This window comes from Drosophila mojavensis, unplaced genomic scaffold (genome assembly GCF_018153725.1).
Source record: "Drosophila mojavensis isolate 15081-1352.22 unplaced genomic scaffold, ASM1815372v1 contig_74, whole genome shotgun sequence".
NCBI lineage: Eukaryota > Metazoa > Arthropoda > Insecta > Diptera > Drosophilidae > Drosophila > Drosophila mojavensis.
This window is the reverse complement of record NW_025318899.1, coordinates 12,035,973-12,050,012: the sequence shown is the minus strand read 5'-3', so window position 1 is coordinate 12,050,012 and position 14,040 is coordinate 12,035,973. Positions and strand designations below refer to the sequence as shown.

The following is a 14,040-nucleotide window of genomic DNA, read 5'->3' as shown; positions in this document are numbered from 1 at the left end:
AGTTATTAACTCACTCTTGATTTTGTTATTGGCCATTTGTGATATTCAATTATTGTCACACATATTTCTATGTCACGTCGCGGATCGCAATTTCGTTGTTGTTGTTGTTATTGTAGCTTATTGATTTGACCATACAATAGCGTTTTGAGGGCGACCTTTAAGCATAAGCCGGCTGGCAGCATCGTAAACAAAAAAGTTTGTTCAACCAATCAAAAAAAATCGCATAATCGATGATTGTTCTTCAACAATTGGAAGCTGATAAGACTTAAACAGTCTACAAAAGTTTATTGAACTGCATCAACAAGTTATATAATTAATTTATATGCTACGCTCCATAATTAATGTGCTCAAATCATGTGCGATTCGTACAATTTGTTTAAGCAACAACAGCGTAGCGTGTGCCTTGGGCAAATATTACAAACTGAAGCAAGCTAATCGCTTAATTACAATTCGATGCGAAACACCTGAACACACAGATGCACACACGCACACACACACACACAGGCAGTCAGTCTCTGCTTCAGTTCTACGATGTGTGTATGCTAATGCTGCAACTGTCCAAATGCAGCTTCAGTTTGCAAATTTGCTAATTGTTGATGTGCATTAATTATAAAATATTTGTATTATTTATTTGCGTTGAGTAGAACGCATTTCCAAGATTTCGACCGGTTTTATACAATACATATCTATATACTATATATATATTCATATACTTATGTAATGCTTCCGATATCTGTTGCTGTAGATATTATTAAATGTGGTATTCTCGAGCAATACCCACTGAACAGATGATTAAGAAGCGTGCTAATGTCAAGCAAATGGAATGTGGGGCAGGCATTAACTTAAATTTACATATATATTACTTTCTTATACTCTTTGAAGAGAGCTGAGTTATAGCTGCTTCGGCAGATTGAGTCATTAAATGAGCTCTTAAAGCTGCAGTACCTAATGTGATTTGCATAAGAGTTGATCAGCTGTAAGTCGTACGCTCTTCAGGTCATATTACATATCTGGTTATATTGGCTGCACTCATATTATAGGGTAACTATGCGTCGTTTGTCTCTCTAGCTGTGGCTTTGGCCGCTGATGCTGCGGCCAGTTTATAAGTGAGACGATCTCTAGCGACCCTGCGTTGTTGCCTTTACGCTGTTCGACAGCTAGCAACGTAGCACACCGGGAATACCTTCAGACGCCGACAAAAGCGAGAGTCAAGCTATTGTTGTTGCTATCTCTGGCTGTTGTTTTTGTTGTTGCTGGTGGCTGGGTAGCTGACTGTGTTATCAGCAAACCGAACACACAATACTTTTGGGCAACTGCGGCAAGTTACAATCAAATTTCGCTAGCTTCCAGCTCAGCTGCTGCTCAACTGCTCACCTGCTCGGCTTCTCGGCTGCTCTGCCGCTCTATCGCTTTGCCGCTCAGTTGCTCACCTGTATCAGGCACTCAGCTGCTGAGCGCTCGGCTCAGTGCTTTGTGAGTGTTCGACGCCGACGCCGACAAAAAACGACGGCAGCAGAGGCAGCGCAACGCAGCGCAGCGCAATCAGGTATTTCTGCGAGGCGCAAACGCGACGTGAGATCAAAGCGCCAACGACTAGCAACAGGTCCACGTCCTCGCCAATAGAACATAAACCAAAGAAAAAGCAAATTATTTAAATCAATTAAATTTATGAAATAAATAACATTAAAAACAACAACACATTCGCAATTCGATTGATTGGAAGTGAATGGTGTAGCGAAGCGAGGATAAAAGATCGTGTGCCGAGGTGACAAAACAAATTGTTCAAGTGTTTCAAAAAATATCAAAACATGAGCATTATGCAAATCGAATAAATAAAACAGAAGTGCTGCAAAATCAACAAAAAAGCGAAAAATAAATTAAAAATATATAGAATTGCTAGAAAATGAAGCAACAGCTGATAAAATTATTGTTCATAGCATTTGTGTGCGGCAATGTACAAACGATTTTTGGGTAAGTAAATTTAATTGAATTCTCGCCAGATAGGAAATACCCGTTAAGTAATTTCTAGATATTTGGCATATATACATATATTTGTCATATTTCCGCTCTCTTTAGTCAGCCGAGACGCAATGCTGATAGTAATTTTAATTTCATACCGAATTTACAAATAGAGTCTGCAAATTGCTGCCAAAGAGCAAAACAATTGAGGCTGATAAAACTAAATAGCATTGATATGTTTCCAATTGTCAGATACAACCAATTTATACGGCGATTCGGCCAAAAATAGCTAAATGAAATTTGAGATTCTTTGTGCTCTTTGTTTCTACTTCGTTTTGTTTTATTTTGGGTTACTATCCTAGCTCTTTGTTTTGCTTTGTATATTTGGAATTTGTTTCTTGTTTTTATCTAAAGTGAAAATTTCTACATTTGCCTTAACTTTTCTATATAAAACATGTTGAAATTTTCAGTTACACAACTGATAAAACTGATAAGCAGTAAGAAATTGCTGCAGTTTTTCTTTTATTCTTCTTTTTGTAAAGAACATGTTTCCTTATGCTGTAAGTTGATAAAGGCAAAAAGATTGCCCGGGAATACCAGGCGGTTATCAAATTTAATATCAAAATTATTTACATAGAAGATGTTTCAACTGCTTGATAGCTAAAGTAAATAATATAATTATTTACATATGTATATATATAGTTTTTTTTAATAAATTAAGTAACATTGCGTTTGTGAAGTGCCCCATAAATATGCCGTTATTTATATATACCGCCGACGCCATTAAACAAATATTTGCATAATTTGAAGGTGCAAAAATATGGAGAGAGAAAATACAAAAAATGATTACGTTTCGCCACAGTTTTTTTTTTGTTTTTTGTTTTTCTAATTTATAATTAATTCAAGCCTTCTTTCGGTGCTCAGCTGTGGAAGGTTAGAGAACTAATGGAAAATTATTATCTCGCATTAAATGCAATGTCAATAGGTAAATATTTAAAAACAAACCAGAAATAAACGAGCTACCGTAGTTTATTTATGGATTTTCTGGCTAGGGATCAGCCCAACTGCAGTAATTGAATTGGTTTGCTTGTCTAATAACAACAGCAACAGCAACAGCAACGACAATAATAATACAATAAGCAGGTTAAACAATAAAATAAAAAATATTAGTTTTAATGGCAAGCAAGCACAGACTTGGCTCCAAATGAGCTTGAACAGCTGCTCAGTGGCTGCGCCCCTCATCCCCGGCCAACTAAATGGGCTAATTGCCAATAAGAACTCACACTTGGCAATATACAGAACTGTACTTAAATAACGCTTATATACTTATCGAATTGACTAAATTTAAATATTTTTCTCCATAATCTGCTTGCTTCAGAGTTAATTGCAAACAGTTGCAATTTAATATAAATTAACTGCCTGAACGGCAAAGCTGATAAAAACAAAAAATCAACATAAAAACACATCAAACTTAAAATAAATAAATCAAATTGATTTTGAAGACGCCTCGAATTTGAGCAAAAAAAATTGCATAAATCTAAACAGTTAAGTTTAAGATTTATGTGACTCAGAAGCCGCTTTGAACACGGCTACCAATATGCAAATGAAACATATGTATTTTAAATATTAAAACAACAACAGCAATATTTGTAATTGTTGTGATAGAATTCTTGTGGCTGTTTTGCGTAAATTACTCATACGCAGTGTTAGCATAAAAGGATTTATATTTGTTTTAATAACGGTTTTCTATTGAAATTTACTAACTTATTCAAGAAACACAGAGTCAGCAAGAGGTAGAAAAAATAAAAAGTTTATTTAGCTTACATTTCTTATACGCCTTGTTTGTCGTCAAGTATGCAAATCAAATCGATTTACTTATATTTATAAAAATAAAATATATTATATATAAAAAGAAGTATATACATATATATGAACATTTTTAAATATATATACAAATAAAGCACAGCTAATGACCAAGCCTTACGCTATTAGCTTAAATTACTCATACGCCGCATTAGCATCGACTCGGTTAGTTCATTTACCTTTTTGTTTATCTTTTTAGCGCCGCCAACGATAGCACAGTGGACGAGAACTGTCCCACGCTGGCCAACGCGGACAGCTTACAGTATACCGAGCTGATCCAGAGAATGACGCACGTCTGTCGCTACGATCGCTTGGAGCGGCCCATAGGCAAGTGTCATTAGCTCTGGCTCAAGTAAATTTCGATTTACAATTGTTTTTCATTTTCCCATTGCAGAATACGACAAGATAACGTCTAAGCGTCTGCCCATTGTGGTCAAGCTGCGCATCTATGTTTACTTGCTGCAGAATCTCAACTCGGATCTGCTGCAGTTCAAGATGCACGCACTGCTGCAGCTGAGTTTCCAGGACAAGCGTCTCGCCTACAAGGAGTTTGCGCCGGAGCGACGGGAAACGATCCTGGGCCAAAAGCATTTGAGCGAACGACTCTGGCTGCCGCACATATTCTTTGCCAACGAACGAGAGTCCAGCATATTGGGCACCGACGAGAAGGACGTGCTGACGTCCATATCCAGAGATGGCAATGTGATCATCTCGACACGCATTCAAGCCTCGCTTTACTGCTGGATGAACTTCAAGAAGTTTCCATTCGATCAGCAGTACTGTTCCACGGTGCTGGAGAGCTGTAAGTTGAAGAAGTTCTACTATTGAAAATCTTCTTATTGGATAAATATTAAATATTCTTATTTATGCTAGGGATGTACAACACTTCTGACTTAATTCTGGAGTGGGAGGATCGTGCGCCTATATCTTTCGATCCCGATATGCGACTCACTGAGTACAATCTGGGTCAGTATTGGCATAACACCTCCGTTGTGCTCTCCGATGAGGTCAATATGCGACATGGTGCCTTCCGTAAGTCCTGAGACACTGAACCACAAAGAGAATCGTTTAAATCCTTTCGTCTTTCTTATAGAGGGCAACTATAGCTCGCTTAGCTATACAGTTAACTTGCAGCGTGAGATTGGCTTCTATCTGCTGGACTACTATCTGCCGTCCATGATGATTGTGGCCATCTCATGGGTTTCCTTCTGGCTGCAAGCTGATGCGTCACCTCCACGTATTATGCTGGGTAAGTCAAGCACTTCAAATTTGAAACTATTCCAGTACTCACGTATGGCATTCGCTCTTCAGGCACCAGCACCATGTTGTCCTTCATCACGTTGTCCTCGTCGCAGAGCAAAACCTTGCCGAAGGTCAGCTATATTAAGGTATCGGAGGTGTGGTTCATTGGCTGCACCTTCTTCATCTTCGGCAGCCTGGTGGAGTTCGCTTTTGTGAATACGATATGGCGACGCAAGGAGAATATTGAGCTGAAGAAAGTGAATAGCAAATACATCATAAAATCCACATTAACGCCACGCCCATCACGGCGCCAAATGGGCGGCAGCTTAAGCAACGAGTCAAGAGCGCGCTCCTGCTCCAGCTTAGACAACATTGTATCCAGCACGGAGAGCGTGCGCAATGGCAATGGCACAGTGAATCCAGGCTTTAACAACTATCTAACAGTTCACGTAAGTCAATGCAGAGTGTGCCGAATAGTCGAGATATTTATATAAGCCTTTGATTACAGCCTAACCTGCCCATCATACGCACCGAATGCGCTGATACGCTATCCGTGTGCAGTGCGCGCTCCACCAATGATCACATTGTGGACATCGAAAAGGACAAGGACAAAGAGAAGGAGAAGGATTCGACCACATTTACAACCATGACGCCGCAAGAGATTGCCATGTGGATCGACAGACGATCGCGCCTGCTATTCCCTGGCATGTTTTTGGCTTTTAATGCGCTCTACTGGATTTTCGTGTATTGTTTTTAGGCACTCATACACATATACACAATAATATATATACATGTGACTTATAAGCACACGCACACATTCGTTGCCATACATGTGAATTCATATACGCTCATAATAATTATGTCTACTTTTAAATTAGTCGTAAGCTGGATCATCTCATAGTCATAGTTGTACAAATATCGCCCAAATCGTATAAAGACAATCAATAAACATACATATTTATAGTATAAGAAAAGAAGAAGAAGAAAATCCCGTTTCACTATTCAAATGCGGCGCTTCAGCGAAAAGTGTGACCGTATAAGCGTACTAGGGTAAGCTTTAAGTTTAAATGCCGTAAAGCTTGGAGCTGTAAGCTAACATGATTTCTATGACACAGCAGTAGATGGCGTAGCGGATGCTGCGCACGACAGCCGATAGGTGGCGCAATTCGCATGCTCATAATAAATCTAACGAACTACAATTAAAGTAATTACTACGAGTATTAGTAACTGTTTATGTCTAATTGAGCATAGTTATGTGGTTTAGTTAATTACTGTCATGTGTGGGGGAAAGTTAATCAGCCTCATTAATTCGCATATTCATTAATTAGGCGATGCTAATCGCTTGAAACAACTTCAACTACCCCGCTTGCCGCTCATATCCGTTGCACTCAAATTTCCTGCTCGAGTTTGCTTCACTGCATCCAATAAGCGACTCCCGCCTCCGCTTGCTCACATGAATTGGTATATCCTCAAGCTCAATGCATTTAGCACTTTCATTTCCCTAAATATAATCAAAATATGCAAATGCAATTAGGCGAACATTTAACATTTACAAAGGCGTATTAATGCTTAATATATATATGTATATATATACATGCATATATACATATCTTCATGGCTTGAAAAAGCATTAAAAGATTCTGTTTGCATTTTGGAAAAGTGAAAATTCCTTGTGCTTTGAGCAGACGGCAAATGGAGTTTAAGCACGGCAAACATTCGCATTTTGCTGCTAAGCGGCTTAAATTGCAATTTAAAATTTAATTATATTTCTTTCTTTTTCTATAAAATGTACTTCTCTTTCATGCCATAGTTTCATTTCAACCGTTTTTGATTGCAATTTCTCTCTATTATCGAAGAACATCTAGTGCTGGCTCGCAAATTGAAACATAATTTATTGAATTTGCGCGCTCATCGAGCGATTTGCAGCTGAAGGAAAAACGCATCGTGCAACAGTTGGCCGTTGATTTGTATCTGGGCCAAATTGCATCAGTTTATCAGCTTAGCATCACAATCAAATTCAGCACATGCGACTTTGTAGTCTAAACGGCAGATCCCAGCACTCAATTGACATGCAAATTCTGGGACCAGAAATTATGTGTCAACTATTTGTGTGAAATTTAAAAAATAAATGATTTTAAAGTAATTTATATAATTTTTGTTTTTAAATAATATTATAAATAATAGTACAAATATTAACAAAAATTTGTTGGGGCTTTACTTTTTGGAAATGAAGGAAAACTTGGCTTTAACATTTAAGTTTTGTATTTCTAACTAAACCTCAAATTTTGATTTTATTCTCTTCGATTTTTCACTAATTGCTGCCTTCTATTCTATTATACAATCTGCTGAACTCTGCCTTGCATTGTTTCTCTACTCTACTCTATTGCCCTCTCTTTCTACTTGTAGTGTTTTGCTCTTCTCATATGCGAGTCCGCCTCAAAAATGGATTTTGTTGTTCTACAGAAATTTATTTATAAACAATTTACAGCTATGCAGATTCCATAATGAAGTTATGTGATATTTTTACATTATTATGCAAACTGCAGTCGCTGGGGCTCTGCTGCCAAGTTGAGCCACATGTGGCATACAAATGACGCAGTTTGACTGCTGCGGCATTGTGTTGCATTGTTTTGTTTCGTAACTATTTTCTTCTTTGTTTGCAATTGTTGTTGTTGTTGCTGTTGTTTTTTTTTTTTTATTTTGTGGCAGCTCAGTGCATTGGTTCACACTTGGGAAATCAAAAGACATGATGTCAATCAATTGCTGTTGCTCTCAAGTGACAATCAATTGGGCTGCGGGTGCGGTCTGGCTAAAAGCGGCGCTTAGCTGCAGGCAACAAAGTAGCGGCAGCAGCTGGAGCTGGAACTGGAACTGGAGGCGGGTAGGATGTACACAGAATGAGGGCTATGGCCAACTACAATGCCAGCAAAAGGTAGTGTTTGATAAGGTTTGCTCGCCATTTACCTGGCTGCCAAGCTCTTCATTTGCTGGGCCATCAGCAAGTGCGAAATTTCCAATTTCCGAAATGTGACACAGCAGCTACAATACAGATATTGTCATAGATACGTGTCATAGCAGCCATACATATATATATATATATAACATATATATATATATGTATATGTCTGTTTGTGTGCGGAAAATGGTGGCACCGAAACGTTTATTTACATTTGCCGAGCTATTTTATTATTTGCTATTTTGCTGACCAGTTCAGGACAGAAGCTTTGCCCGGTATTCTGTTGCACCATATTTGGCAGCAACAGCAGCAGCAGCTACCTGCAGGCTGATATAAATGCTGTTTGATTAAGCCAGCCATTTGTAGCTGTATCTCTATCTGTCTCTGTCTCTGTCTCTGTCTATGTCTCTGTATCTGGCAGTTGAGCTGACGCTGTGTAAATTTGTTAGCTCTGTCTATTTGCTGCAACTATTTGCTGATGTGCTGTTGTTTACTTGTCTGCACTCGATATACGTACATCAATTGACAATGCTATTGAACAGTGCCGTTTTTCAATTTGACTCTTTAATTTTTTGCGATTCTTTACATAAGTTAATTATGCTTTGTGCAACTATTGCTGCCATTTAAAGCAACACATTGAGTTAGCATTCCTATTGGCGGCTCATTTCGCATTCCAGCTACGTTTCAGCTCAGCGCTCGCCGCGTCGCATATTCGATTGCAATTTGTGTTATTAAAAGCTGAAACATGGCCGCAGCATCGCTGTGCTGCTTCAAATGCGTTAATTTATCACCAGTTGCCGGGAGCGGCGAACGGTGGCAGCGCGACTCCATTTCAATATAAACTTTCGGCGCAAAAATGTGTTGCATACTTTCGAGCGTGTTCAGTTGAGCTTTGTCTATATGTGAGTCACGTCTGACGGAGAGTCTCAGCACATGTTAGGCTCGAGATTTATTAGCACACTTAAGCCAGACTCAATGCTACAAATGATACTCTGGGAAAATGGGAAAGTGTATTGGGAGTGTATTGAGTAGGTAGTAGCACATAATGAGATAATGACTATTGACTAGGTATTTGGATTCTTTGAGAGTTTCAACTGATTTGTAAATGGAGTTTCGAATTGAAATGAGTGGAACTCATCGCAGACTAAGTAAGATATATAAAGAACTTACACTGATTTCAGATGTGTAGAGCTTATAACAGACTAATCAGGTAAATATCTTTAAGATGATGATAAACAGGGTATATGCTTTCAGAGCTTAAGCTTCAGGTATTGTTCCAAAAATGTGTATATAAAAACATATCATAACATATATTAATTGTCAGAAACAATACAAGGTATATCAATGCTTCAATCCCTGTAACAAGTATATAAAGTTTTCACCTATATTTATATTTATACCACTCAAAAATGTATTGAAATGTCAAACATTTTCTATATTCCATTAGCTCTATATATAAAGTTTCATATCGGAAGGCATGCTAATGTGCTTTTAATGAGCACTTCACGCTAGTTAGCAACTAAAACAGCTGCTCATATAGGAAATCAAATTAAGTCAAATCATTCATCTATTTTGGTAGATAGTGGACTGTAGTAATGCAATTGTTACTCCAAGTAATTTGTATCTTCAATATGCGAATTATGTCTGCTTGATTAATTATGATAAATGATGAGCGAAAACATTTGAGTTTCAGTTTCCGTTTCGGTTTGCGTTGCTGTTTCTGACATTCTCGCTCATTTCATTTCACAAAGGGGTAGACAGATGAAATAAACTGCGATGAGTCAAAACGAGCCCATTGAGTGCAGGCTTCAACTGAATTATGATATTACAAAAGGCGATTGTGTGCGGCAAATCATTTCAAATAAACATTCAGCAATTGAGTGTTTTCGACAGGTGCGAAATGAAGGAAGGAAGGAGAGCATCAACTATAATATAGGCAAAGCCTTCCTGAAAGTGAAAAAGCAACTTTAAAAGTGAGCAAGCACTTGAAAGGAACTTTACCAGTTTTAGTTATCTCATCTGAAAAATAATCGTATTTAAAGCATATATTGTTTAATAGTTTGATGTAGCCAACCCATTTATCAATATCTACATATACTGTTATATACAGATGTTATCTATAGTACTTCAACCTTCACAGCCTTGGCCATCATATATTTATTATAAATACCACAAATACCACACAGCATTCATACACATTTCATTTCATTGTATATCACAAGAAATTCTTGTATTATTATTTTGTAGAAAATTGTTGTTCAATTGACTTGCAAAGTGTCCAACGAAAATATGTTGCACATACCATGGCTTGGCCTGAAGCTAAAATTTGAATTGTCAAAAATATAACGAGGTATTTCGCCTGCTGCCCCCAGCCCCTGCCCGCTGCCCGCTGCCCGAGCTGCTCCAATCGCTGAACTCGTCTCTCAGTTCGTTTACCCGTTGTCTCGTTGCGCTGACATAAACTGCATTGAAATGTCATAAAAATTGAAACACGTCTTTCTCTCTCTCTCTCGCTCTCTCTCGGTCTGTCGTCTCTGTCTGACAGTTGCCAGTTGCCATCTGCAGCCAGGATTCCTGCATACTGTGTCCTGCTGCTGGTTGACTTTGAATGGCAGTTCGCTTGCACTGTCGCATAATGCTATTGTTGTTGTTGCTGCTGCTGTTGTTGTTGTTGTTGTTACTATGGTTGCTGCTGTTGTTGTTGTCGGTTTTGGGCTGCTACTTTGCATACAAATAACGGTAATCTTTAGCTCGCCCCGTCAGTTCGCCCTAGTCGCTGGTCGCTGCGATTGCCCGCTTTCCTGCTGCACTCGGCATTTACCCCATTTCGCTGATGTTGCGCTTTTGCACTTTACACGTGGCCACTGGGCGTGGCACGAAAACATGTGCGTGGGCGCAACATGGCCATTTGAGCGAATATTATGAAAATTTATTGTTGTGCTTAATTTTTGCCTGGTAATTTTTGAATGGGCTCTCAGTGAGGTTTTTGGAATAGGCATAGAAGTTTGGTAATATCCATATTGTTTAATGTATTGGAAAGTTGACTTTCAATAAATTTGTTGGCAAGTATTTTAAATAGATCTGTTGATCGATTGATTCTTTACGCTCTGTTAGTGAAATCAAGCAAGAAATCATTTTCACTCACTTTCGCTCTGAGCAGGAGACTTCGTTTCTTTTCGTTCGTCTTTTCTGTTTAGCAACTTGAGTTGAACTATTCGTGTGAAGCTTGTGTAACGAACATCGTTTAGGGAGGGATACGACTGCGGTTCGCATAATGAGATCGGTAATTGAGCATATTCACATTCACATGTAAACACTCAATACACGTATTCAATAGATATGTTGAGCGAGCACAGCCATACATACTAATACATACACAAAAGACTTGCTAGCCGATCGTAAACGAAGTCGTTGATGGACCTATACAATCGGTTGCTCTCTGAGTTGTTTCGCTGAGTGTAAGTAATAGACACTTACTTGCAGCTAATAAATATATACAGTTAATTAAAAGCCGCATTAATTATTGAACTAGCCTTGAAGTATAATTCAGCCAAAATCGCATGCTAGACCAAGTTCGAATATCTATAACAAGAAAACATCATTAACTGCAGTTTGATTTGCATATTAAGGCACTCGATTATACACACAGAGTATGTTGGAGTGTGTGTGTGTGCGTGTGTGTGTGATATAGCCGAATTACAAGCAGAATCGATTTGCATTTAATTGCAGCTGCGGCTCTACAAATTTGTTGTTCGCAAATTATTGTTGTTCACCTTGTTGTAATGTTTGCGCATTTGTTTTGTTTGCTGGTTTAATTTGCTGCCAAGTTTCGTAGCACAGTGTGCGTGCGTGTGTGTGCCTGCTGAGATCTTGAGCAAATTATTGTGTCTTATGTGCATAATCGTATTTGAGGCTTGTGCTAAGTGTTTTGCAGCGTTTGTTTATCATGCAATTATCGGGCCGGCCAGGCGTATACTTAATTACCAAAATATTTGCTTAAAGATAGGATGAAATTTAAGACACTTATAATGTCTATATGAGAGTCTCACAGCTTTAGTTAACATCGACCTTGAGCTGCCAATCAGCGATTGATGAAACTGGCTTAAGTTTTCAGCTTGCTGTGTTAATCAGCTTAAGATTCTTTGTCTCCATGTTTCATTCGTCGATGACATAATCTGAGCTGCATTGCAGTCGGCCCTTTGCTCAGTTATTAGTGCCAGCGATAACTTAAATGTATCCGCTTGTAATCTGGCAGATCGTTAGCTTCTGCTTAGCTGTTCAGTGAAAAAAAAGGGTGGGGAGCTGCGATTGCAGATGCAATAAGCTATTGCTTACACCTCCACTTGTGATTCGCCTTCAGCTGCGTATCAATTTCCATTTTATGCCAAGCGACAACAACAAGGACATGGACATGAGCATGGGCAAAGGCACGACAAGGACGACAACAACAAGTTGCTGCTTGTTATGCATTCGTTTGTCGGCACTTTTTATGCGACTTTCGCCTGCTGACAACGTCGTTATCTATTCAAGTTTGTCAATTAAAAACATAATCCCCAATCAGAAGCCAATAATACCCCGCTAACACCTACCCAGCCGCACTGCCTGACGTCGAAAGACAGGCAGACAGAGCTGAGCGGAGAGGGGAGAGGAGCATAGGAGAGCAGCCAAACCAACTGCCTGGCAGGCACTTTTGTGTGCCGCCCCATGCCGCCCGATAATCTGAAATAGCTCGCACGCCATCAAAGTTACGGGGCGTGGCGGCAGCCGAACGCGGGTGTTGGGGTTTGGCATACGACATTGTCATGGCAAAAGTAAATATTATTTTTTTTTTCTCCATTCCTGTTCCGTTCGCCTGATTTTTGTTACATTTTGTGCTGGCAAAATGGAAGCAGCGACTGTCAAAGTATTTGTGTGTGTGTGTGTGAGAGAGGGAGATTGTTTGTGTGTGTGTGTGTGTGTTGGTTACTTGGAATATAGGGTGTGGGTGCGCTAGCAGATAATTGCTGCGATTTCCATAGCTATGAATTTTTCTTCCTATTTTTCTTCTTTTTTCCAGTTTTTTACGGTTTCTTTTTTTTTTTTTTTTTTTTGGGTACGCCACATCAAAAATGTCGCCAATTGACGGAGTTTTGATTGAATTTTAGCTCGCTTACAATAATGCGGAATTTGGCTTGTAAAATGCAGAATTAGCAAGATTTTTCCTATTGAAAATCGCATCAAACAATCGACTCAAGTGTTTTATGCTACGGAGCAGTTTCAAAAGGAGAAAAATTATAAAGGAAATCACAATAATTGATGAGCACTTGAAGCCAATTGAGAATAGGCAAATAAGCCAAAAGAGAGAGAGAGAGAGAGAGAGAATGCTGGGCAACGTCTCATCTGCTGAAAACTTTTGATGAGCTCTGTAAAAACTTGATTAACTACTATTCCAATGCCTCTACAGACATGAGCGTATGAGTCGCCTTCGTCTTCGTTGTATCATTTTGCTGTATATATTTATATAAAATTTACTTAGCATCAATGCAGAGCAGCGTTCACAATTTGCATGCCATTAAAGCGATTTTATAGTAAACAGTTTTCCAATTACACTTTAGACAACTGCCGAGAATAAAACAAGTAAGAAGGCTCCAGTCGAGACTGCTCGACTGGGAGATACCCTGAACCCTCCAAGCTGATATTCTAATCATTCTGGACTTCTTGTATGCACACATACATACACATGCACTTATAAGCACGCGCTCTGCTAAGTGCGCAGTTAGCAGCGGCTGCGCTTGGGCTGCACTGCAATGTGGGCAATATTATGAGAATTTATTTGTTGAATAATTTCTTTTGTAGAAATAAAATCTTAATGAAACTTTCAGAGCGTAATCATATTGTTAAAATGTGTGTACATTCCAAAGCACAAGTCTCTAGTACTTGAAATGCGTTTTTTACAAATTGGGGGCGAAGGGGGCGTGGTATCCAAAATCTGTAAATTACAAAATCTTTGTGTCCATTAACTCTATATACAACGCAATTTT

The 14,040-nt window shown here is 38.8% G+C and overlaps 1 protein-coding gene across 1 annotated transcript; it reads left to right on the top strand.

The window, feature by feature from the left end:
* The first annotated feature begins 1,144 nt into the window (after window positions 1–1,144).
* LOC6582185 (pH-sensitive chloride channel 2) lies at window positions 1,145–6,033 on the top strand. The gene is made up of 7 exons (XM_002007853.4): window positions 1,145–1,971; window positions 4,022–4,149; window positions 4,217–4,624; window positions 4,696–4,854; window positions 4,916–5,071; window positions 5,134–5,513; window positions 5,573–6,033. The coding sequence occupies exons 1-7, from the start codon at window positions 1,904–1,906 to the stop codon at window positions 5,819–5,821; spliced, it is 1,548 nt and encodes a 515-aa protein (XP_002007889.1). The 5' UTR covers window positions 1,145–1,903; the 3' UTR covers window positions 5,822–6,033.
* Window positions 6,034–14,040: the final 8,007 nt, after the last annotated feature.

Bases quoted from the DNA above. Each gene is read 5' to 3' on its own strand.
- LOC6582185 (XM_002007853.4), top strand. From the start codon at position 1,904: ATGAAGCAACAGCTGATAAAATTATTGTTCATAGCATTTGTGTGCGGC. The intron at 4,150-4,216 runs GCAAGTGTCATT...TTCCCATTGCAG, and splicing joins TCGCTTGGAGCGGCCCATAG to AATACGACAAGATAACGTCT. The intron at 4,625-4,695 runs GTAAGTTGAAGA...TATTTATGCTAG, and splicing joins TTCCACGGTGCTGGAGAGCT to GGATGTACAACACTTCTGAC.